The sequence below is a fragment of the Tursiops truncatus genome, chromosome 3 (assembly GCF_011762595.2).
Source record: "Tursiops truncatus isolate mTurTru1 chromosome 3, mTurTru1.mat.Y, whole genome shotgun sequence".
NCBI lineage: Eukaryota > Metazoa > Chordata > Mammalia > Artiodactyla > Delphinidae > Tursiops > Tursiops truncatus.
In genome coordinates this window covers 165,765,607-165,790,722 of record NC_047036.1, presented here as the reverse complement: position 1 = coordinate 165,790,722, position 25,116 = coordinate 165,765,607, and the positions used below count along the sequence as shown (strand labels likewise).

The 25,116-nt window shown below is 55.1% G+C and overlaps 2 protein-coding genes and 1 long non-coding RNA gene across 5 annotated transcripts; 2 read left to right on the top strand and 1 right to left on the bottom strand.

The window, feature by feature from the left end:
* The first annotated feature begins 864 nt into the window (after nt 1-864).
* Nucleotides 865-7,753, top strand: LOC141278395 (uncharacterized). Its single transcript, XR_012331108.1, has 2 exons — nt 865-1,539; nt 1,911-7,753. It is a non-coding gene; the product is annotated as an uncharacterized lncRNA (long non-coding RNA).
* Nucleotides 1,857-17,150, bottom strand: PEX11G (peroxisomal biogenesis factor 11 gamma). Of its 3 annotated transcripts, XM_073803335.1 has the most exons (6): nt 17,135-17,150; nt 9,916-9,985; nt 8,020-8,208; nt 5,452-5,630; nt 3,042-3,104; nt 1,857-2,425 (listed from the first exon to the last, which is right to left on the bottom strand). In XM_073803335.1, exons 3-6 carry the CDS (start codon nt 8,206-8,208, stop codon nt 2,119-2,121), a joined length of 738 nt encoding a protein of 245 aa, XP_073659436.1. In that variant the 5' UTR covers nt 9,916-9,985; nt 17,135-17,150; the 3' UTR covers nt 1,857-2,118. The 3 variants fall into 3 exon arrangements, with proteins under 3 accessions (XP_073659436.1, XP_033710402.1, XP_033710401.1); XM_033854511.2 differs by lacking the exon at nt 17,135-17,150 and having other exon boundaries at nt 9,916-10,132; XM_033854510.2 differs by lacking the exons at nt 9,916-9,985; nt 17,135-17,150 and adding an exon at nt 9,566-9,674.
* Nucleotides 16,823-23,957, top strand: SAXO5 (stabilizer of axonemal microtubules 5). The gene is given in 10 exon segments (XM_033854504.2): nt 16,823-17,757; nt 18,177-18,192; nt 18,780-18,866; nt 18,959-19,059; nt 19,323-19,435; nt 19,517-19,626; nt 19,956-20,157; nt 20,753-20,801; nt 20,803-20,836; nt 21,342-23,957. Coding segments are annotated over 10 exon segments (1,515 nt in total). The 5' UTR covers nt 16,823-17,182; the 3' UTR covers nt 21,570-23,957.
* Nucleotides 23,958-25,116: the final 1,159 nt, after the last annotated feature.

Below are 25,116 nucleotides of genomic sequence, written 5' to 3'. Positions count from 1 at the left end.
CTCGGACCCTCTGCTGCACTAGGAGGCCTGAACACCAGGCCCAGGGCCTGCCTGTGATGCCCTGTGCCTCCCATGTGGGCCCAGGACACCACAGCAGTGCTCTCTGCCGCTGTCACCTCTCCTGCCGGGTGCACTGCTCCCCCTGCCCCGAGGCTGGGGTGGGGAATGTAGGGAGGTGGAGACACCTCCCAGGCAAGTGACAGCACGTTCCCCCCCGCCGGGCACCAGCTCAGACCAGTGGTTGGATGGACTGCACAGAGAGAGCCCAGGCCAGGTAGCCTGCTCTGTTCCCGGTGAGGAAGCCCCAGACAGACAGTGATTCCATCTGGACAAAGTTGGAGGCAGTGCCAGTGCCAAGGTGGCTACAGTGGTCCCCAGGGGGAGCGCTGATGAAGCCAGGGTGCGGAGAATGCCGCCAGGTCCTCCGGCCCTGGCCGGTCCCCTCCCACTTAGGCCGCCCCTGTGGTCCTGGGGCGTCAGCCTCCTCGACAAGGCGGGGCCCCTCAGCCTCCCTGCTCCCTGACGGAGCACGCGCTCCCCGAGTCCCGCGCCGGGACCGGTCCCCTGGAATTGTCTTGCTTCACCCCAACCTGCAGCTGAGCTACCAGCCCAGGGAAGGGCACGGGGCAGGGTGTGGCCACACGACAGTTGGAGCCGGCTCCTGGTCACCAGCCCACCCAGCTGTGCCTGAGGCCGTCAGCTGCGTCCCCGCCCCGCTGCCCAGGCTGCCCAGGCCCGAGGGGGATGCCAGCCTCCTGGGGCACCTGTGACCTGCCGTGTTACACGTCCAGGTGTTCACGTGGTCCCCTGACAAACACGCTGCCTTCCAGGTGTTAACTCACCGAGTCTCCCAACAGGTAGGCAGGTGCCGCTCTGACCCCCGCCCTAATGTCGCTGGTGCCTCTGGGTGCTGGGAAGGCAGAGTGTGCCCCCCCTTTACCAGAGGGAAGAGGGACCCCCTCCCTCCTCCTCCTCCCTCCCCTAGCCCAGAGGGAGCCCCCCCGTTGGATGGGGCCAGGTGGGGTCCCTGCAGCCACCCCAGCTCTTCCTGGCCACGTACCTTCTTTGTAAAAGAACAAAACGTGGTTGAAAGCACGTGAGGCTTTAGGGACTGTAAACGCCGCCGGTGCGTTGGGTCTCCCCGGTGCTTCTGAGTTGTGAGGGAGAGCGCCATTCCCTCCGCTTTCCCGCCAGGACTCAGATGTGGAGGGTCACAGGCAAGAGCCAGGGGCAGATGTGGGCCACCCACCACCCGCCGAGGCCACCCGAGGCCACGTGTGTGGCCTCTCAAACGTCAGACTGGAAAACAAGCTCGTCCAGTCCTGCCTGCCGTGCTCTCCACGAGCTGGGAGACAGGAGCCTCGGGCGTCTCCAGAGATGCTCGGAGCCCACGAAATGCTCAGACCAGCCCTGAATGGACAACGGCAGCTCTGGGTCCAAGCGGTGGCTGTGAGATGCTTCGGCCATGACAGGCACCCCGTGATGCCCAGGAGCACGAGGCCCGGGCACAGCCTGGTGGAGGCGGCATCCACGGCCGGGGTGCCCGAGCCCGCGAGGAGGGAGAACCGCCCGCGGGGAGGGAGAACCGCCCTCCATGGCTGAGGGCCGCTCAGGGTCGGCGGGCCACGCTTGGCAGCGTCGGAGGGGACCACCGGCCAAGGATGCTCCAAAGGCGGGCGGGGAAGTGTGGTTTCCCACTGCGGCTCCAGCCTGCAGGAGGCTGAACCCAGGCCCACAGGGGCACCTGCACACCCTCCCTAAAATAAGGCCCAGGGGCACCCCCGCCCGCCCGGGAGAGAGGGCGTGTGAGTGAGCGGACAGGAGGGACCGGGGCGTTAGGAATAAGCTCTCACATCTGGCCTCGCAGCAGCACCACCGCCTTTAATTGATTCTCATTTCACTTTCTTCAGGCCCACCTGGCGCTCGCCATCCCAACCCGGCTCCCCCGCTCGCCTTTTGGGTACAGGACTCCGGCCTGCGGGTGCCTGTTCCACTGCACCGAGTCTCGGGGTCTACCCGCTCCGCCCACACACACCCGCCCCTCTGGGGGCTCGTGCCCCAGGCTGCTCTGCGCATCCTCTGGCCGTGCCTCCCCACACCTGGCCTTGATCTGCTCAATTAAAGACCTGGCCCCTCCGGGGCGATCGCTGCTCCGTGGGAAGGGCCGCCGTCAGGGTTCCGGCTCCCCGGTCCGTCAGGGGCGGCGTAGGCCTGGCCGCCGGCCCCGACTGCCTGGTACATGCTGAGGAGCGAGGAGATGGTGCCCAGGAGGCCCACCAGCCACGGGGGGAAGCGGCCGGCCCACAGGATGCCCGGGGGCAGCCAGTGCACCGCGTTGGCCAGGTCAGCCAGGTTGCTCAGGAGGGTCAGCGCCTCCGACCGGATCTGGGCCTCCATGTCCCTCCGCTTGCCCTGGGGCAGCCGGCTATGGGAGCAGAGTGGGGGGGTGCTCAGGGAAGGCCCGGGCGCCCCCCGCCCACCCACAAGGGCAGGGCAAGGAGTGCTGGGGAGGGAGGAGGACTGGCAGGGCTACGTCCAGGTCACACTCGCCAGAGGTTGCCCACAGCGGGAGCGAGAGTCTCAGGTCCACACCTCCGTCCTCCTGAGCCCGTGGAGCTGGGCAGGGGTGTGGGCAGCTTCTGGGCTTATGCTGGGAGTGGCCCTACCCCGTGTTCTCTCCCAGGATGAGATAGTGACTGACCTTGGTCCTCAGCAAACGGACTCCATCTCCCATCATCCTCCCTGATGGGGGCACGGCCGTGAAGGCTCAGCCCTGGAGTCCTGGCTCTGCCACTTCCTGCCTAGGGGACCTGCAGCTAGCCTCAGTTTCCCCATCTGTAAAAGTGCTACATCCACCCGGAGGCAGCAGCGAGGCCCCTCGATGTGGCACACATCATGCCCCCCCAACAACGGGGCCTGCACAGGGCGGGGCTGATCGCTGGTGACTCTGAGCACCTCCCTGGCTTGGGGAGACCCTCTGGGGTACCCAGCCTGCAGGAAGAAGTCGGCCTGTCTCCTGGGCAAAACCCCGGACATCGTACCTGGTGAGGGCTGCCAGGGGGCTCCTCAGCCTCTGTCTCAGCTTCAGGACCATCCACAGGGACCTGCAACACCACAGAGGACGGGGTTGGAGAAGCCGGGTAGGGTGCGCAGGGGCCTGAGGGGAGGCCCCGCCTGCCACTGTGGCCACAGGTTCCCTGTAAAGTTTGCCAGCCTCGCCAGTGGATGGCTCCATCTGTCCTGCGCCTTTCTGGAGCGCCAGAGCAGCCGTGCCTCGGAAGCTCCTGGGGACTCATCCCTAAGGCAGGCCCCCCACCTATTGGGCTGCAGGCTTGGGAGTGCCCAGTGCTTCTGACCTGGCCAGTCAGGCTCCAGCCCGGCCTCTGTGAAGCATTGGCCCCAGGACCGCAGCTCAAAAGTACATTGTGCCACGTGCAGGGTTGATGGCCCAGCTGGGAAGCCACCCCACTGTGGATGAGGACACCGAGGCTGGCCCAGAGCCGGCCTGGGGAAGCTGTCTCCCTCCCTGCGCCTCGGCTGGCTCACCAGGGAAATGGGGTCCAGATGGGCGCCAGGCCTGCCCCCTCCCCCGCCCACACACACACCCTGGACACTGGCCAGACCTGTCTGAGGTGAAACTAGATGACCTTTTGGGCCCCGAGGGCTGGTGTCTGCAGACTGAGGAAGCGGCCATCAGTTGGGCATCCTCTAGAGCTCCCTGGGGACTCTGGGGCCCTGGTGATGTCCAACCAGGCTGCTCTGCACAGCCCTTGCACCCTGCAGCCTGGGCTGTGGGGCGTGCAGGGACGTGAATGTGCCGAGTCCCACCAGTTGGAAGGCTGACCTCAGCCAGGCTTCCTGACTCAGAGGTCCGTCCAGGGCCTGATCACATCTTCCCAGCCACTGTGTGCCCATCCAGTTGACATGTTCCCTGAGGGGATGGGACAGAGGGCAGCACCTTCAGTGAGGTCAGTGGCTCTGCATCAGAGCCACCAGGGGGACTCAGGCAAAATGATGCTTCCTGCGCCCCCAGACCTGAAGAATCAGAACCTCTGGGAGCCTGGGCCAGGCACCTACATTTCAACAACCTCCCACATGACTCTCCGGCACCCTGGGGTCTTAGGAACCCCCAGTCATCATGAGCACCCACGAAAGGCTTCCCAAGCCCCACACCCTTGCTCACATCGCATACAGAGAAATGAGGGGAAAACCAGAAGCTCTAAAAATGAATGGACTAACAGGCAGAGCATATTCATCCTAAAAATGGGACGTTTAGGGCAGTGAAAATATTCTGTATGATACGTCACTGGTGGATATAACTCACAGAACGGGCAACACAGGGCGTGAACCCTGATGTAAACCATGGACGTGGGGTGATTACGCTGTGCCAGCGTCGGTTCATCGATTGTAACAAACGCCGTGCTCTGGTGCCGTGTGGATGGTAGGGGAGGCTGTGTGTGTGTAGGGGGAACGTACATGGGAACTCTCTACTTCTGGCTCCGTTCTGCTGTGAACCTAAAACTGCCCCCAAGAAAAAGTCTATTTAAAAAAATTAAGGGAACCAAGGCTGCCCCTTCAGTCTCTTGGGGCCGGAGGTCACAAGGCAGCCTGAGGAGACGCTGCAGCCTCAGAGCAGCCATAGCCCAGCCCAGGCTGCCCAATCACGCGAGGAAGGCCAATGCCCAGAGAGATGGGCCAACTCCACGACAGCCACTGTGGCTGCGAGGGGAGCTTACATCAAAAAGCTTCCCTGGTGGCGCAGTGGTTAAGAATCCACCTGCCAATGCAGGGGGCACGGGTTCGAGCCCTGGTCTGGGAAGATCCCACAGACCCCGAGGCAACAAAGCCCGTGCGCCACAACTGCTGAGCCTGCGCTCTAGAGCCCGCGAGCCACAACTACTGAAGCCCACACGCCTAGAGCCCGAGCTCCGCAACAAGAGAAGCCACCACAATGAGAAGCCCGTGCACCGCAACGAAGAGTAGCCCCCGCTCGCCACAACTAGAGAAAGCCCGTGCACAACAACAAAGACCCAACGCAGCCAAATAAATAAATAAAATTTTAAAAAAGCAAAAAACAAAATACAGATGGAGGACGGGGCCACAAGCGGAGGAATGCAGGCAGCCTCTAGGAGCTGGAAAAGGCCAGGAAACAGGCTCCCCACTGGAGCCTCCAGAAAGGAACTCAGCCCTGCCCACACCTTGATTTTAGCCCAGTGAGACCCATTTTGGACTTCCGACCTCCAGAACTGTTAAGATGATCAATTTGTGTTGCTTGAAGCCGCCGAGTTTGTGGAAATCTGTTTCAGCGGCAATAGGGGACGGATACAGTGAGGTGGTGAGGAGGAAAAGCAGAGGAGGCAAAGACCCCCGCGCCTCCAGCCTGTCTTTCCGTCAGCCTGGGGATCTCGGGTGTTCCCTTCCAGCCCCCTGGCGGGCGGCCCCGCTGCTTACCTAGCAATCCCCAGGAGCAGGGAGAGGCCCCAGAGGGCTGTGCTCAGTGTTAACCATGGCGCAGACTCCACGTGGAGGATTTTGGCGTCGGCAGCCCAGGCGATGTGCTCACAGGGGTAGTAGAGCTGGTCAGCCAGGTTGCCCAGGACAGACACGCAGCGGACAAAGATGGCCTCCTCCTGCAGGACCGGGAGAGATGGGGGGATGGACCTGGGATCAGACCTACCCACTGCCCATGTTAGGCGCCCAGGCCATGCCAGGTGGCAGTCACAGGGCAATGTCCAGGCCTGGCAGGCTGGCCTGTAGCTGGCACTGCAGGAGAACAAAGGCCTGATTTCTCAGCAGTGTGGTCAACATTGCCCAGCGGAGTGGCGGGTCTGAACTCAGCCACTCAGTGGAATCCCCCAAGGAGTTTCAAAAACGCCACACCCAGCCCCCAGCCCCAGGGATTCTGCCTCACCAAGGCTGGGGTGGGCCCCAGCACCAGGAAAGTTTTTTAAGTCCCCGGGTGATTCCCGTGTAGGACAACTTGGGACACCCTGCATCAGAGCCTTCCTAGCTCCTGTGCGTGGGTGTCTGGTACAGGACCCTGCGAGGGGAGCAGGGGAGGCAGCCCCACAGGGAGCCCTGAGCAGGCAGATCAGGGTGGCTGGGTGGGCTGCCACACACCCGGTGCCAACTTCCAGCAGGCACTACACTGCAAGGCTTGGGTCAGCTCCCCCAAAGCAGAAAGGGGTCACCACCCCTGCAAACAGGCAAACTGAGGCTCTTAGAGGAAGCTGCCAGCTGCCCCATCTCATACAGGGGTGGGCCTCAGGCTGTTGAGTTGCAAATCCCATGGCCTCCAACCCTGAGTCCTGAACCCCTGCTTGCCCAGCGAGGCAGGGCCAGCTGAGGCTGCCGGAGCCCCTACCCTGGGCTCCGCCCCTCAGGGTCCGGCCCCCTCAAGGCCTCCAAGCTGGCCGGGTCGCCAGCCAAGTCCTTCACTTCTCTACCTTTAACCTCGTCATCCTCACTGCCTGCCATACCCTCTGCCTCTTCTCTGTCGTCCCAGGAACCCCGCCCTCCCAGCCAAGGCCCCACCAATGCTCGCTGCCCGCCTCCTTCCTACTGGCCAGCTGTGATCCTGCCTCCCTCTGGGTTCTGAATCCCACTCCAGCTCCGCCATCCTGTCTGGGGCCTTCTGGGGTGTCCTGGCACACTTCACCCCTCCGTGAGGATGGGGCCTCCCACCCCGACCCCAACATGCTCATTCCGCTGGTGTTTCCTGAGAAGCAGCAAGGTCCGGGCCCTACGCTGGGGAGGAGATTCTCACTGGGGCGGGAGGTGGGAGCAGGGGTGGGGACCAACAAAAGAGGTTCTTGTTCTGGCCAAGGGACCTAGGAGATGCAGGGAGCCCCCCACCCCTTGCCTGGGGACTCGGGGGAGTCCTCACAGAGGAGATGGGGGGATGCACAGGAAGCTGAAGAGATGGGTGTCAAAGCAGGAGGAAAGTCCAGGGAAACACTTGAGATTGGGGATGATCAGGCCACGGGCACTGGGGCAGAATGGAGGAGCATCTGAGTAAGTGAGTCGGAGAGGAGACCCTTGGAGGGCAGTGAGGAGGGGCAGGGCAGCCCAGGAAGGGGGCATGACTCAGCCAGGCTGGCCCAGGGCAGCTTCTCAGCCCATCCCCTGGGGGGCACAAGATCGTACCACCACCCAGATGAGGAACACTGCTCTAGATCCACTGGTGAAATGATGCGGTCCTGTTGTAGTAACGGCAAGATGTAACTAATCTGCGTGTCCAACAGGGGATCAGTTCAGTAAATCACCATCTGGCTATACATGCGTACTACGTGGCCATAACGAAGGAAGAAGCTTCTTTTGTTTTTTGTTTTTTGTGTTTTTAGCTGCACCATGTGGCTTGCTAGGATCTCAGTTCCCCGACCAGGGATGGAACCTGGGCCCTCGGCAGTGAAAGCATGGAGTCCTAACCTCTGGACTGCCAGGGAATTCCTGGAAGGAGCTTCTTTTGGATTGATATGGAATGACCTCCAAGTTGTACTGTTACGTGAAAAAAGCAAGTGGCAGAAGAGTGTAAATGGCATGCAACTATTTATGTAAGCAATGTGTATTTGCCTGTGCAGGTGCAGGAGACCTCATAAAGGAAACACAAGAAGCTGACAACAGTGGCTGCCTCTGAGGAGGAAAATTGGCGGCCAGAGGGTCAGGAAGGAGAGAGACTTTTTAATTACGTAGTCTTTAGGGATGTGCAAACGTATGAGCTAATTTTTTTAATTAAAATTGAAATGAGAACATCTGATTGTCTCCAAAAGTAGTAAAATTGGGGACTTCCCTGGTGGTCCAGTAGTCAAGACTCCACACTTCCAATGCAGGGGGCGCAGGTTCCATCCCTGGTCAGGGAGCTAAGATCCCACATGCTGTGCAGCGTGGCCAAAAAAAAAAAAAGTAAAATTGAAAAAAGTAGTAAACTGCCCACATGATTGCCTTTATAGAGACCAGTCCATAAGATGCTGACTTCCCGGGGTCCACACCCCCTCCCTTCAGCCCAATGCGCCCTGTTACCTCTGCCCCCAGGCCGTACTGCTTGGTGTAGACGAACATGGCCACGTCATCAAAGAGTCGCAGGACGGTCCTGCAGTGGCTGAGTTGGGAGGACAGTGCCAGCAGGCGTGTCCCCACTTCTGACCTGGCAGGACATTGTTCCACCAGGACCCCGCCCACCAGCTGGCAGCAGTACCCCAGCGTTCGCATCTGTGGGAAACCAGAAGCAGTCAGCATGGCCCTGGGGCAGGACTGAGCTGGATCACCCCTGACCTGGCCGTGGACCCCATAAGATCAAGTGGGAGGACGAGTCTCCATCAACAAACTTCCAGTAAAAGCCAAAAGTTGAAAAGGATACTTGTAGGTGGGATAAATGGAGACCCATGACATCATTGTCCAAAAGGCACTGGGAAACTAACAGAGTACTGGCTCATGTCACTGAATGGCACAGTCTTTGGAGACATATGTGATGGGGACAAGAAAAAGAAACCCCCATTTCCCACCTCCTGGATCTTCCTTTTCCCAGCATGTAGGAGGGCTAGGTGGAAATGTATTGAATACATTTGCATCTACCTGGCTGCACGAAATTCTGTGGCTGGGCTGTGGATTGGGAAGGTGACCAGGCCTCAACCCAGTGGACAAAAGGATCATTTGTTTTTATGACTTTAGTGAGAAGGAACCCAGTGGTGATTTGGGAATCAGTGGGTGATTTGGGGCATGGTGAACTGGGTCTGCATCACCACCCTTATATCTTTATATCATCTGCTTTTCAGAAGATACTTTTTCCTGTTGTTTTATATATTATTTTTACTTGTCATTCCTTTTCAGCACCTTTGTAATGGCAAAAACGCTGCAATTTAAATGTCCAGCTTGGGGGCGTTTGTTAGAACCCGAACACCCGATCATACGGGATTTGGTTGGAACCTGAATGCCCAGCTACTGGTACCTTCCCTAGTACAACCTGAATGCCTACCTGGAAGAGACTGATTGGGACAAGCTCAGAGTCTGACCTCAGGGGCCTGGAAGGAACAATCTACCCAACCAGAGGGGATGTGGTGAGATCCTACACATCCAGCCATAGGGAAAGCCCTGCAAAATCTTAAATCCCTGTGTGAGATTGTTTGGGACAACTCAGGGACCAACTACAGTGGCCTAGTCCGATCCTACATGTCCAGACATGGATTTGTTTGGCATGGAAATGTCCAGCCAGGTTGAACTGGCCAGAACAACCTAGGTGCCCGACTATACGGGATTCATCAGGATCCAAATGTCCAGCCAGAGGGGACCCTGCAACATCCTAAATCCTCATACGATATTGTTTGGGACCCAACGACCAGCTACAGTGATCCGGCCGGATCCCAATGCGCAGACGTGAGGATTTAGTTGGTACTGTAAATGTCCAGTCACGATGGGGTGGCCGGAACAACCTACATGTCCACTACTCGGGGACAGGGCCTCTGCCCTGGGGGATCGTGAGTGACCCCGCTCCCTCTCTGGCCTCAGTGTCCGGGTCTCGGGGCTTTGGCCCGACTCCGAGACCTCTGGCCGCGCTCCACCCCAGCCTCACCAGGCGGTCGCGGCCCCTATAGGACTCCAGCGCCGACGCCAGACCGCTCAGGGCCACCATGGCGATCCGCCGTGACGTCACCTCGACGTCAGCGCGCCGCGCCAGGGGGCGGGCCCGGCACCAGGCTGCGCGCTCCCGGGGACGTTCTGCGCAGGCGCGGCTGCGACGGTTTGTGGGGCACTTGACCGTTTGTCTGCTGCTGGGAGGGACAGACTTTGCAGCCTTGGGGCCGCCACGTGTGCGCTCCCCAGGGCCTGTGCACCCAGGTGGATCCTCGGAGTTAGCTACCCGTGTTTTCAAAGGTAACCAACTGCCCACACACACAGAAATATTCCAAGCAAAACACCAACCTGTTTGCCGTGGTCCAAGAAGGGAGTTCTCTAATTTTCCTGCGTCACCCTTTCTGTATTGTCTTCTTGTCTGTAGGGAGCATGGATGGCTGTTGTCATATCATGTAAGGCGTTTTTAGAAAGTCAAGGAAACTTGGGGGAATTCCCTGGCGGTCCAGTGGTTAGGACGCTGTGCTTCCACTGCAGAGGGCGCAGGTTCAGTCCCTGGGACTAAGATCATGCATGCATGAATGCATAAATAAATAAACTCTTCCCCTTTAAAAAAAAAAAAAGTCAAGGAAACGCATAGAACCGTTCTAGAAGAATAGACGAGAATCTGATAACTGGAATTGCACCAGAGAGGATAACTGGGCGGCTGGTATTGACAAATAAAAACGCACACCGTGAGAGCTGTGAGTTTCGGGGGTTTTTTGTTTGCTTTTTGTTATTTATTTATTTATTTATTTATTTTTGGCTGTGTTGTGTCTTCGTTTCTGCGCGAGGGCTTTCTCTAGTCGCGGCGAGTGGGGGCCACTCTTCATCGCGGTGCGCAGGCCTCTCATTCTCGCGGCCTCTCTTGTTGGGGAGCACAGGCTCCAGACGCGCAGGCTCAGTAGTTGTGGCTCACGGGCCTAGTTGCTCCGCGGCATGTGGGATCTTCCCAGACCAGGGCTCGAACCCGTGTCCCCTGCACTGGCAGGCAGATTCTCAACCACTGCACCACCAGGGAAGCCCGAGTTTCCGTTTTATTGAGGGATTTACTGAGGACTGTAGCCCTAGACACAGCCTCAGACAGCTCTGAGGAAAAGGTGGGGGGAAGGTCAGTATATGTGTGATTTTGGAGAAGGGTATGTGTAATCACACATCTCAGGAGAAGGTAGCTTCTGGTCACAAGGAACAAATACTGCAGTTAATGATTTTAGTGCTTTTCTTAGTTTGGAAAGATGCAAGAATCCAGGCTCATAAAAAATTTGTCCTGAAAATATCTATCTGAAGTCCTGCCAGTTTTTCCCCGAGCAGAAAGAGCCTCATTCCTGATCTTCGGCCCTGAACTCCTGTCAGGGTTTGATGAAGGTCAGTGACTGCAGTTGCCAATGACTCAGTCCTTGTAGAGCCAGACAGTGAGCAACATTCTTTGGTTGTCACTGGGAAGAGATTAAAATGTTCACCTTTGCACTGTTTTGTAGCTTTTGAATTTTGTGCAGTCTCTGTGGACTAGCCGGTCAAAAAAATCAAAGACATTTTCTCAAAAAGTTAGCATAGCCTGTTTCCTTTTTTTTTTTTTTTTTTTTGTTAAATTGAGGTGAAATTCACATAACAAAAAGTTCACCATTTTAAGATATACAATTCAGTGACTTCCCTGGTGGCATTGTGGTTAAGACTCTGCACTCCCGGGCCTTCCCTGGTGGTGCAGTGGTTAAGAATCCGCCTGCCAATGCAGGGGACACGGGTTCGATCCCTGGTCCGGGAAGATCCCACATGCTGCAGAGCAACTAAACCCGTGCGCCACAACTACTGAGCCTGCGCTTTAGAGCCCACAAGCCGCAACTACTGAAGCCCGCTCGCCTAGAGCCCGCGCTCCGCAACAAGAGAAGCCACCACAACGAGAAGCCTGCGCACCACAACAAAGAGCAGCCCCGGCTCTCAGCAACTAGAGAAAACCCGCGTGCAGCAGCAAAGACCCAATGCAGCCAAAAATTAAATAAATTAATAAATAAATTTATTAAAAAAAGACTCCGCACTCCCAATGCAGGTGGTCCAGTTTCAATCCCTGGTCAGGGAACTAAATCCCATATGCGTGCTGCAACTAAGAGTTCACATGCGACAACTAAAGAGCCTGCAAGCCGCAACTAAGGAGCCCGCCTGCTGCAACTAAGACCCGGAGCCACCAAATAAAAATAAATAAATAAATAATTTTAAAAAAAGATGTACAATTCAGTGGCATTTAGTACACTCACGTGTTGTACAGACATCCCTCCTTTAGAGTTTTAAAATGTTTTCATCACCCTCAAAGGAAACTCTGTCACTCTTTCGAGCAGTCACTCTATTCTTCCTCTCCCTAACCCCTAGCAACCACCATCTGCTTTCTGTGTCTATGGACTTACCTGTTCTGGATATTTCATATAAATAGAATCATACCATATGTGAACATTTGTGTCTGGCTTCTTTCACTGACCCTGTTTTCGAGGTTCATCCACGTTGTGCATGTCTCAGTACTTCATTCCTTTTGTAGCTGAATAATATTCCATGCTCTGGCTCCGTCACATTTTGTTTATCTGCTCATCGGTTGATGGACACTTGGGTTGTCTCTACCTTTTGACTCTTGTGAATAGTGCTGCTATGAACGTGGTGTACGTGTACTCGTTCTAGTCCCTGCTTTCAATTCCTTTGGGCATATACCTAGGAGCAGAATTGCTGGATTATACGGTAACAATGTTTGACTTTTTGAGAAGCCACCAGACTGTTTTCCACAGTGGCTGCACCATTTTACATTCCCACCAGCGATGCAGAAGGGTTCCAGTTTCTCCACATTCATGCCAACACTTGGACTATTAATTTTAATAATACATTTTAACCCAGCATATCCAAAAATATTGCCATGCCAGCACGGGCTCAGTCCGGACTAACGTACGTACGATATACCACCTACTCCCCCCACCTCCATCCTCTTCTCATAGTACATCAGCTTTCTTCTTCCTCTTCTCAGTCAGCTGAGGAAACCCCTCTACATACTTTCCTCCTTTGAAAGATTGCGTCTGCTCTCCTATTTTTCCTGAGCCTCAAATAATCAATAGAGGTCAGGGAAAGATAAGCTGGCTTACCAGTAAGGAGACACACATGGCACGTCTCCTACTAGCTGGGAAGTGGTATCTCACCGTGGTTTTGTTTTGCATGTCCCTAATCACTAACGATGTTGACTGATCTCCTTTAAAAAAACAAAAATTTCCTCTTGATTTCGACTCCTATCACTCTCCCAGCCTCATTCACTCCTATCCAGCCACATTGCCCTCCTCCTGTTCCTTGAAGTTGCAGCCCACACCTGACTCAGGACCTCTGCATGGGCTGTTCGCTCTGCCTGGAAGGCTCTCCCTCCAGATACCCACATGGCTCCTTCCCTCACCTCCTCCTCATGTTCATTCAAATGCCATCCTCTCACGGGACCTCCCCTGCACACCCTCCTGGGCACTTCCTGCCCACATTTCTTGCTGCCTTATTTTTCTTCTTAGTTGGTAACACTACCTAACATAACTGTCTATGTTGCTGCTTAACCTAGTCATCTAGTTATTTGTCTGGTTGTCTAGTTATTTGTCTCTCCTCAACAGAATGTGAACTCCACCAGGGCAGGGCTTTGGATCTGTCTTGGTCACAGCTAGATCCCCACAGCGTGGCACAAAATAGCTTCTCAATAAGCGGTGTTGCCTGTGGGGCTCAGCGCCCTGTCAAAAGCTCACTATTTCTGCTCCATCCGCACTGTCCTGGGAGATCCTATCCACTCCCACGATTTCCCTAGCCACCTCTTTGCTGGTCTCTCCCCCCATCTCCCTCCAATCCTGCCCTGTCTACTGCTCCCACCTGCCCCCTGGACAGTTCCCCTGCAAATCCTACAAGCCCCCTCACACTCAGCTACTCCCAGACTGACATCAGACTGACAGCAGCGGCGTCTTGCTCTTCTGTACTCCCATCTCGAGGCTCCCCTGCCCATCACCCAGGCACAGCCCTGGATATCACTCTCACCTCTTTACCTCAGTATGCCCCTCCCATGTCCCAACAGCCACCAAAATATCCCTGGAATCCATCTACTTTTTCCCAGCCCACATCCTCCTCCATAGGCAGCCCCCATTCTCTCTTACCTGGACCCCAAGCCCCAGCCTCCTTCCGAGGGCCTGACTTCCCCAAGACATCCAAGAGACTCTTTAAGCCTCACATTCGAGCACAGTCCTCCTTGCTTAAGACTTGGGTGCAGGGGTCTGTGTGCTCCCCAACCCCCTAACTGGGGACACTGCTCCATCAGCAGAAAAAATCCAGGGACTTCCCTGGCGGTCCAGTGGTTAGGACTCCACGCTTCCACTGCAGGGGGCCCGGGTTCAATCCCTGGTCGAGGAACTAAGATCCCGCAAGTCGCATGGTACAGCCAAAAAAAATTAAAACAAAAACTATATACACACACATACAAAAAGCAGAAAACGTCCAAGCCAAGCCCAAGGCCCACAGAGGGAAGGGGGCCCCTTGGGCTGTGGAGCGGCTCCATGAGTGACTGGATCCCTTCTCTTGAGCCTGTACTGTCCCCATGGACCTTGTAAAAACACAAGGCATTTCTCTGATGCCTGCTGTGCACCAGGCTCCGTTCTAGGCACCAAGGAGACAGCGGTGAGTCTTGTGGGCAGGGCCCCGCCCTCCCAGTGTCTGCCACCATCGGGTTAGGGCTGAGCTTGACCTTTGGGAAAGAGACAGGAACCGGCCTGGCACTCACAGCTGGCCTTGTGGTTGCTAGGGCCTGGCCTGGCGATCACAGCATTTCACAGAACGCCCACATTGGACAAGGCCACTCTGTGACCGTGGTTGAACAAGACAAAACAAGCCCACTCCATCATGGTGTCTGAACACAGACAAAACATGAACATTGTCCAACTCACAACAGCAACCAGACATTTCCTGGCTAATCTAAATGACTTCTGTGTCTTTGCCAATCGCTGCTTTAATCTTACTTCATTCCTTAGACTTTGTGATCCAAATTATTGTTTCTCTGTAAGGGTGTTACCTCTCCCCCTTGCTTCCTGACAGCATCCAGGATCTACAAACTCCTGGGTCCTCCTTTTCCCAGCAGGCAGGGAAAATGTATATTTGCATCAACCTGGCTGGGCCAAAGCCCTCAGCAGAGCCCTGGGCTAGGGAGCAGGTAATGGGACCTCGACCCAGTGGACAAAACAACACTTTGCTTGAATTTAGTGAAAAGGAACCCACTGAGTACATAAGTCCTGGAGCTCAAATTCAAAGTACAGGGACGACAGACCAGAGGACTGTATTATAAACATTAAACCCGCCAAGAGACCAGATGTTAATTGTTGCAGACACTAGAAAGAAGTGATAGTTATGTGACACCATAGACGTGTTGGCTAAGGCTACAGTAGCAACCATGTTGCAATAGAAATGTATCAAAAATCGGTATGTTGTATACCTTAAACTCACACAGTGTTATGTCAACTATATGGAAAGGAAAGAAGAAAGAAAGAGAGAGGGAGAGAGGAAGGAAGGAAAGGAGGGAGGGAGGAAGGAAGGGAGGGAGGGAGGAAAGAAGGGAGAGGAGAGGGAGGGTGGGAGGGAGGGAGGGAGGGAGGGAGGAAGGGAAGATCCCATTCAGTAGGTGATTTAGGGCACCATGAACTGGGACAGGTTCACCAGCCTTACATTTTTATTTCATCTGTTTGTTAGTTGTTTTTTTTTTTTAAGAAATTGCTTTCTCCTTTAAAAAAATTTTTTGTATTGTGGTACAATATACATAAAACGGACCATTTTAAACATCTTTAATTGCTCAGTGGCACTGATTACATTCACACTGTCGTGCAGCCGTCCCCACCATCCATCTCCAGAACGCTCTCATCTTCCCAAACTGAAACTCTGTCCCCATTAAGTATCAACTTCCCATCTCCCCGCCCCCCTTCCCTGTCCCGATGTTTTTATATATTATTTTTATTTGTCGGAACATCTCAAAACAAGGAAGTCAAATTTCCAACCGGTAAAAGAATCCAACACAGAGCAAAGCCCCGCTTAACCGAAACCTCCCAGGAAGCACCTAAGACGAGCCCAAGTCTGATAGGTCCATAGAGTACGCCCTCCCCGCTGCAACAGGTAACAAGCCCTATGTGTTCAAATACCTGTGTGTTCCTGGTGGTCTTGGGGCTGGAGGTGGAGAGCACAGATGTCTCTAAGGCTACATTGCAGGTATATGAGCCCTGGAGTGGCATTAAGCGGTACAGTGACTCAGACGGTTCGGCCTATCCTGTGCAGAAGAGTGTTAGAGGAAAACCTGGGGAAATGGGGATAATGGACATCATCGGCCTCTGACATCAAATCCTCCACGCTGAAGTGGTTGCCACGTTAAAACCTTTGATATGTGTTTTCTAAAGAGACTGACATGAGCAAATAGCTGTGGGCTGAAGTGATCCAGGAGGGCCTCCCACACGAGAAGAGGCTAAGCCAGGGGTGCCGGTGGCATCCAAGGGTCTGGTCTCTAAGGTGCAGAGAGGAGAGTGAGGGAAACACCTCAGCTCTGAGCAAAGACCAGAAAGTCGCAGTCGGCTAAGTGGGGTGCTGGGAGCCCGGAGCTAAAAGCCCAGAGAAATGAGTAGAAGGTGTGTAAACCTCAAACAGCTTGAGGACAGAAAGAATAGTCAGGACCTGGGACAACTGCAGAGGGCAGGAAAACCAGTGAGGGGGTGTGTGGCAGAGATGGGACAGTAGCCAGGGTTGGGCAGAGAGACGGAAGTGGGTTCCCAGACATGAAGGAGCGGAGAGCCATGGCCTCGACAACTGACTGAGAGTGAGGAGAGTGGGTTCTGGCAGCAAACTGTCAAATGCAGTGGTTAATTCTACAGCTCTTCCCGTTTCTCTGCACCAGCCTCAGGGCCTTTGCACCTGCTGTTTCTTCTGACCAGAATGCTCTTACCCCCAAATACCCAAATGCCCCGCTGCCCCTCTTTCCAGGTCTTTGCCTATCATCTCGGTGATGCCTTCCCTGACTATTTAAAACTACAACCCTTCCACCCGAAACCCCATCCTTCTACCCTGTGTGACTTTTTTCCCCACAGCACTTATCAGCTTGTAACTGACTCTGCAAGTTATGTGATTACATTTATACATTATTGTTTGTCTCCTCTAGGCCCCATTACCATCTCCACAAAAGCAAGGCTCTTGGTCTGTTAATGATGGACCCCCTCTGGGGGCCTAGAACCATGCCTGGCACACTGTAAGTGCCATATGAGTGACGACCTATAGCTCTACATTCCCTGGGGGCAGGCAGAGGGGCTACACCTGTTTCTTTTTTTTTTTTTTTCTTTTTTTGGCCGTGCCAACCGGCTTGCGAGATCTCAGTTTCCTGACCAGGGATTGAACCCGAGCCCCACAGTGAAAGCCCAGAGTTCTAACCACTAGACCACCAGGGAATCCCCTACACCTGTTTCTTATGATATCCAGTGCCTGGCACAGAGAAAAGAGTAAAAGGCAGCATTGACCCCGCGGGCACCTGCTCAGTCCCTTCTCCGCGCCCTCACAGGTGGCGCTGCGTCCCGCGATGGCCGCGGCAGCCCTCCTGCCGTGCCCAATGTCCTGGCTGGAATTCCTCAAGGCCTCGCACTTTGCGCTGGGGCCCGACCCGCGGCTGCACGTGGACGCCAAGCAGTCCGCGTCGCACCGGGACTTTCCCGCCTACCGGAACGTTACCCGTGGGCCGCTGTGCCAGCCACCGCCCCGCGCGTCCCTCTTCCAACAGGACGCGCGCTGGGCCGGCCAGGAGCCCCTGTCGGAGACGCACTGCGCGTATGCGGCCGCGTCACCGCTGCTGTCAAGGGAGCGGGAGCGGAAACTGGCACGGGAGCGTACGCTCGCCATGCAGGCCAGCAACCTGCACGCGCACGCGGACTCCCGCGCCCGCACCGGCCTCTCCCCCGCGCGCGCCCACCGCGGCAGGCCGGCGCTTCCGGAGCGCGCCAGCGAGCAGATCCGCGGCGCGCGCCTCATCTTCGACCGCGACTCGGTGCCGTCCCGCGACCGAGCCAAGCTGCCCATCCCGCCCAGCGCGCACCAGGAGTTCTTCTCGCTCCACGACATTTGCCCGAAGCTCCGCGAGCCCTCCTGCCTCTTCGGTGAGCGCGCGCCCGGGCACCCTAGGCAATTTACCCAACACAATGGTTCTCATGGCGAGCGGGGATACTGTGCCCAGCCCGGCGGACATTTGGCAATGCCTGGGGATCATATTTTGGTCTTCAGGACTGGGCGTGGGGGGTGGAGGGAGAAAGCGGTACCATCAGGGAGCGGCTGGAGGCCCGGGATGCTGCTAAACATCCTACCACGCACAGGAGAGCTTTCCACAGTAAAGAATTATCCAGCCCCACATGTCAGTAGTGCAGAGGCTGAGACACACTGGAAGCTCCTCGAGCCTCAGTTTCCGCATCCACACAATAGGCATGTCTCCCGAATCTCTCCAGGGTGCTGTGCGGTGGCCCGAAGTCATGAAAGCTGGTTTGGGGTCAGACAAATCTGCTAAGTGTCCCCCACCACCACCCCAGCCCTGCGACCTTAGTAGTTGTGTGACTCTGAGCAAGTCGATCTCTCCCAGCCTCAGTTCACTCACCTGCAAAGTGGGTGCAACAACAGGGCCCCACTTTATAGTTATTGGTGAAGCCGAAAGGGCCCCGAGTGCAGAATATGCCTGTCAAATACTGAGCGCTCAACAAGGGGTCGCTGTCATGCATATGATTTTCCAGTTCTGTGATACAGAGGACCTTCTGGTAGACATCACTAGTCAGAGACCCTCCAAGCTGGGTTCACGGATTGTCAGTTGGATTTGACTCCACCTGGTTCTGAATTTCTATTATTTCTGGCAGGTTATTTGACCTCTCCGAGCTTCAAGGAGGCTTCAGGTGGGGGGGGGGGATAATATCGGCCCCCCCCAAATGAGGTGCAAAGCACTTAACCTAGGTACTGGGCTCAAAACTTGGTAGTTATTCTTGTTGTCATTATTATTATTATTGGCCACACCGCGCGGCTTGCGGGATCTCAGTTCCCCGACCAGAGATTGAACCCGGGTCACAGCAGTGAAAGCCCAGAATCCTAACCACTAGGCCACAAAGGAACACCCTTGTTCTCATTATTTTTTATTATTTTGGGAGTGGGAGCACAGGAGACAGGATGACAGCACCTCCTACCAGAGACAGTTCCAGGCCCTTCCAGGCCCACTTGCCTTGACGTGTAAGAGGGTAAATTGAGGCTGGGCTGGTGCTGCTGGCGGTGGGGGGAGCAGAGGTGGGCGCTGGGTGGTCCTGCCTTTCCCACCCCTGTCCTCCCACAGGCCTCCTCCAGCATAGAACTGGGAGACTTCAAGATTGGCTATGGGCCCATGTGTGCAGAGCAGAAACAAGCCTACAGGCCCCAGGTTCTGCCCCCAGACAGGTACAAAGGGACCATGGCCTACTACTAAGATGGGGCAAACGGCTCTCAACGACATGTGGGATGTGTCACCTAAGGCTCTAGGGCCAATGCTGTGCCTTTGAATTCTCCATCACCCACAGGCAAGACCCACTATTATGCCACACTTCCCACGATTAGCACCCCACAGCTCGGCCATTAGAAAGCCTGTCCCTCTCTCCTTTTTCCCGGGAGTTGCATGGGCCCAGATCAGATGGGTCCTCCTTCTCCCACCTCCTTATCTGCAGGTATGACAAGGCCCAGGCCTCAGCCCACATCCACTGTGTGAATATTCGACCTGGAGATGGCCTCTTCCACGACAGGACCACCAAGGGTGAACACTTCTATGCCCGGGAGCCAGGTGAGAGCCTGCCGCCTGCCCCGCCCCTCACTCCCACAGCAGCCTCTCAGAGCTGCTCAGGACCTACTCTGCCACTGGCAGAGCCTTTTGTTCTTCACCACGACCTGACTCCGGAGTCGCACATCCTGGAAGGAAATGGGTGCCCTGGTCCGGGCAGGCTCACCACCTCCACGCACTTCTTCCACGGCCAGGTCAGCAGGAAGGGGAAGAAGGCAGCAGGGCTCGTCAGGGAAAAGGGCTTCCCAAGCAGAGTGAATAATAGCAAGTGCAAAGGAGCTTGACATGCGTGCGGGCATCTCCTGGATCTGTTTGTGTGAAGTAGGGTGAGTCGCTTAACCCTCCAAACCTCAGTGGCTCTGCCTGTAAATTGAGATAACAGTACCAACTCCCAGCGCCATCACGTGGGACCCAGAGAGAGTGTGAGCCGTCCAAGGTCTCACAGCACCCACTTCTGCCCTCCGTCCTGGCCATGGGACATCCCTGACACCGGGAGCTTCCCAGATGCCATGTGGTCCTACAGCCGCTGCCCGCGACCAAGCCACCCAGCCGCCACATGCCTCATGAGAAATTGCAGAGTCACATAACCCTAGGGGAGCCGTCGCTGCTCGGACAGTTCTTCCAGACCTCCATGGGCACAGACTATTTACCCCCTGGGATGCAGAAGCCGCCGAAAGCGCTCAACCTCCGCTTGCTGCAGAGCAACCTGCCCCAGGGCACAAGCGGTGAGCGCGGGACCCACCTCGGAAGCCCCGCCCTTGGCACAGCTGTGGTCCCGCCCCCGGCCAATCCCACCCCGCCCCCTGCCCGAGTCTGGCTCCGCCTCCTGAAGGGCTAGATTCCCACCCCCTGAGCCAAGATTACCAACTCTGACCCTGAACAACCCCACTCCTTCGTGATCGTGACCCCCAACGCCCCCACCCACACCCCGTCATGGCCCCACCGCTGCATGACTCCGCCCCTCTGGTCTGGCCCCGCCCCTCTCCATATCCGCCCTCTCCTGACTCTTACCCCTCCTCTTCTGGGACACTCTGGCTCCGCCCCATGACCAGCTAGCCTATTCTTCCTGCCCACCCCTCCCCCCCAGCCCCCCGACCCTCGCTAGTCTACCCTTGCCCCGCCCCTGGCGTCCTCAGCCCTATCCTGGCTGCCCCATCCTCCCCGCCTCATAATCCATCCTCCTCCCCTGACAACTTCAGCACTAGCCAAGGCGTCGCCCTTGAACCCTTACCCCATCCTTAGTCTCCCGTGTCCCTTCCCCCTGGGCCCTGCCTTTCCCCCCTCAGCCCCTCAGCTCAGCCACCCCTCCCAAATCTCCAGGAACAGATTTTTTAACCATGAACCAGAAGCTGCTGAAGCCACACAATAGCTCCAGCCTCCATGACTGAGGAGATGCTACCGTGGGTGAGGGAGGGGGAGGGGGTATCTCTCTAAGCAGGTAACCCCCGAAATCAGTGTAGAGTTATCTCAGGAAAATTATAGCATCAACTCAGACTCAGAGTTCCTGTCAAGTCTGCTCAGGGTCACTCTAGGGTCACCCCAGGCTCAGGGTCATCTTAATGTCATCCCAGTCCCAGGTCGTCTCTAGCTCAGCCCCAGGGTCATGTCAGGGTCAGCTTCGTATCACCAGCCACAGTTATACTCCAAGCCAGGGATTAGCTCAGAGTCACCTACGGTCAACCCAGCCCTGGGGGCATTCCAGGGGCCCACCTGCTTTCTCTCCAGCTTCTCATCCAGCTCCTGGGTCAGCCCAACCTGGGGTTCCCTTTTGCCCACCTCCCCAGGACCCAATCATCAGCCGTTCCCCACTCTTTGATGTTCCCAAGGTGGTGCGGGAACGACAGGGTGGCCAGGGTGGGCCAGCCATCCTCCAGGCTGCCCTGCCAGGCTCCCCACCCTGACTCCACAGTGCAGGTACAGCCACTCGGAGCCCCCGCCGGGTAGACAGCGCTTCTTCTCGACCCTAAACAAGGATGAGTTTGCTTTCAAGTACCAGGGCCCAGGACTGCTGACATGGGACGACCTCCAGGAGAGTCATGTGCCCCTGGGCTCCCCTCGCCAGTGGGGCTGTGGGGCTGGGAAGGTGGACCCTCGGGCCCCCCAGACCCCTACCTACCCATGCCGCAGCCAGCAATAAACACCACTTTGGCAACATCCCACCACTTTCCATCAGTCAGCCATGAAAGAGGATAGGGTGCCTATGGGGTTGGTGAGAGAACGTACGGGAGAGAATGACTCCATGGAGAAGCCCTGAATTTCCGCAGACCCTGGGTGTCATCCCACTCTGGGCAGGGAGGCCATCTCAGTTTGTGCAAAAGCTTGGTGGTCTGACGCTTGTAAGGTGTTCAGGTGATACCACAAGTTCTTTCTTTCTTTCTTTCTTTTATTTATTTATTTTTTTGGCTATGCCACAGGGCTTGTGGGATCTCACTTCCTCAACCAGGGATTGAACCCAGGTCCATGTCAGTGAAAGCGCCGAGTCTTAACCACTGGACCGCTAGGGAATTCTCGCTGCCAAAAGTTCTGAATGGTGTGGGAGGATGGAGTTACAGTGTTGAACGGAGGCAGCGTGGTGAGAGGTTGAGAATGTAGGCTCCTGGGGCTGAATGGACAGAGTGCAAATCCTGACTCCTCCCTGTCCTGGAAAGTAGTCCTGGGCAAGTCATTTGACCCCTCTGAGCCTCTATTTGCTCATCTGTAAAATGGAGATAAACAATAGCTCTCTCTCATTAGATTGTTGTAAATGAGAAATGTACACACTGGTTAGTGTGCGTGGCTGGGGGTCAAGAAGGGAGAGCTTCCTTTCCAAGGATGAAGGTAAGGAGGGTGTAGGATGGAGCTCAATCATTGAGAGACTGGGTGAGGCTCAGAGGGGGCATGAAAGGGTGGACATGCTGAGAATGGCCCAGCAATGTCCCCTATTGTGAGCAGAGGCTGGAAGCTGAATGGTTGGTGCACTGGCTGGCTGGGCAGCTGGCGCCCAGATCACAGCTGGGTCCAGGGGCACATCAACAAAAGTCATCAGCATGTGATCAGGCCCAAGGGGGTAGGTGTTCAGCCAGAGACAGAATGAAAAGGGTGGAAAGGAGGAGTATGGGGTGGAGGCTTGAAGCTGGTAAGTATGTCAAGGACATCAAGTATGTCAAGGACTAGTACCTTGGACAGCACCCCACCTGGAAAGTCTTGGGGTCTGATGAATCACCACCAAGAAGCCAGATCTGTCTGGGACGATAAGATGGGCCTTGGTGGCCGTGCCTGGGCCCTGCCTCTGCAGGCTGTTGAGAATCTGGGAATGAACACGGTTCCCTGACCCTGTAGACAGACCTTTAAAGACCAAGGCCCCCAATCCAATGGGCCACTAAGAGCCAACCTCAAGCCTGGCCAGGAGACCTTTCCCCATGGGCAGCAATCCTGTGAGACCAGCTTGTCACTTCCACAGGAAGGAGAGGAGTCCAGTTTGGGGTCCCACGGGGACAAGATGGACCTTTCGTCTGCAGTCATGGTATCCATGTCGACCATGAGAGGGTCTGCTAGAGGCAGAACACCTCTTCTGCTTGCTTCCACTAATGATGTAGATGACACTCGTCTGAATTGCCTCATGATAAAACAAGCTTTCTCAGTCTCGGCACTATTGACATTCTGGATAGGATCATTCTTTGCGGTTGGAGGCTGTCTTGTGCATTGTAGGGTGCTTGGCATCGTCCCTGAACTCTACCCACTCCATGCCAGTAGCACATTCCTTCTCCCCCGCCCAGTTGTGACAGCCAAAATTGTCTCCAGACATTGCCAAATGTCCCTTGGGGGGAAAAGTCGCCCCTGGTTGAGAACCACTGCAATAAACCCATCCTACAATGATTCCTAGGATAAAATTAGGCTCTCCTGGTAAAGCCGGTCTGCTTGTTGACCGGACTACATGTACAAAAAGCTTTCCCTTTTTGCCTTGCCTGCCAGGAAGCTCAGAAAGCTTGCTTTGATTCCATGTAGCTCCAGTTGCAGGATTATGTGTACTCCTGCCTGGTTCTAGGAATGGTTTCAACAACCGAGACATCAGATTAGAAATAATGGGTAGGAGTTACAAGGAAGCAGATTTCAGCACAACTTGAAGCATTTTCTAACAGTGGAACTGACCAGCCCCGGGATGGGTTGCCAGGAAAAAACAGAAACTACTCAAGATGTCTTCAGTACAGAAAGACACTACATTATGATGATTCTGGATGCATTCTATGGATTTATGTCTATCCCTCCTATATCCCACTTACCCCCCAGAAAAGGCATTTCATATGAACTACAAAAACTAAAAAGACTTATGAAATAAGATGAGTAAAATAGTATTGAACATGGGAAAACAGATTAAATTTTAAAGGAAAACATTTTGTCAATGGTAATCATTGCTAAGCAGCAGACTTGTCTTTTTCTGTCCCTAGGCAAATGATTTCATGCTCTGACCCTCACTTTCCTCATCTGTAAAATGGGGATGGCAACAGTTCCTCCTTCATGGGGTGGTTACGAGGAGTAAATAAAATGTGCGTGTACCATTCTTTTATATATATATATATATTTATTTATTTATTTATTTATTTATTTTATTTTGGCTGCGTTGGGTCTTCGTTGCTGCGTGCAGGCTTTCTCTAGTTGCAACGAGCGGGGGCTACTCTTCGTTGCAGTGTGCAGGCTTCTCATTGCGGTGGCTTCTCTTGTGGAGCACGGGCTCTAGGCGCGTGGGCTTCAGTAGTTGTGGCTCGCGGGCTCTAGAGCACAGGCTCAGTAGTTGTGGCGCATGGGCTTAGTTGTTCCGCGGCATGTGGGATCTTCCTGGACCAGGGCTCGAACCCGTGTCCCCTGCATTGGCAGGCGGATTCTTAACCACTACACCAACAGGGAAGCCCGCATATACCATTCTTAAAACAGGGCCTCGCACTTGGCTGCAGCTCAATAAACAGTGCCTAAATTTTGTTAAAGTCTTGGGTATTTTTGTTGCAAGTGTCAGAAACCCAGCTGTATCTGCTCAAGCAGAAAGGGATTTTATTGACTTAGAAACAAGAAAGTCTGTAATTAGGTCTAACATCAAGCCTGCTAATTCCTCATCAGGCATGCTCTCTCCCTTGCCGCCTCTCAGTCCAAGCAGTGGCAAAAAACAAAAGCAAAAACGATACAAAACAAAACGCAAATCCTAATGATTAAAGCCCCAAAGGAAGGGGTGGAGGTCTTCCCCTCAACTCCTCACGTTAGAATTTAACAACCCTCTGACTGGCCCATTTGAGTCACATGTCCAGCTGTGAACCAATCACTGTGCCCAGAGGGATGGAATGCTGTGATTGGATGCCCGGGTGATTTGGTTCTCCAAACCTCACCAGGATCTTGGAGTCTGGAGCCCAATCTTGCTGGATCCTGTCTCCTAGCAACAGACCTGTGCCTGCCCAGCCCCACAGCATCTATCTTGCCCCAGGTTACAATCTAGAGGGCAGAAAGACTCAGCCAATAGGCTCTTCCCAATGAGGTTAATTGTGCCTAATAGACAGGCAGTGTTCAGTGTTCCATGCTTGAAAGGCTGAGGCATTAAGAGCCCACCGGATCTCTGATAATCCCAATCTTATCTCCCCATCTCAGTACTAACTTCCTCTTTTAGATTGGGGCAGAGAATTCAGCCGTAGCAATCTCACAAAATTGAGCAGGTGCTAGACTCT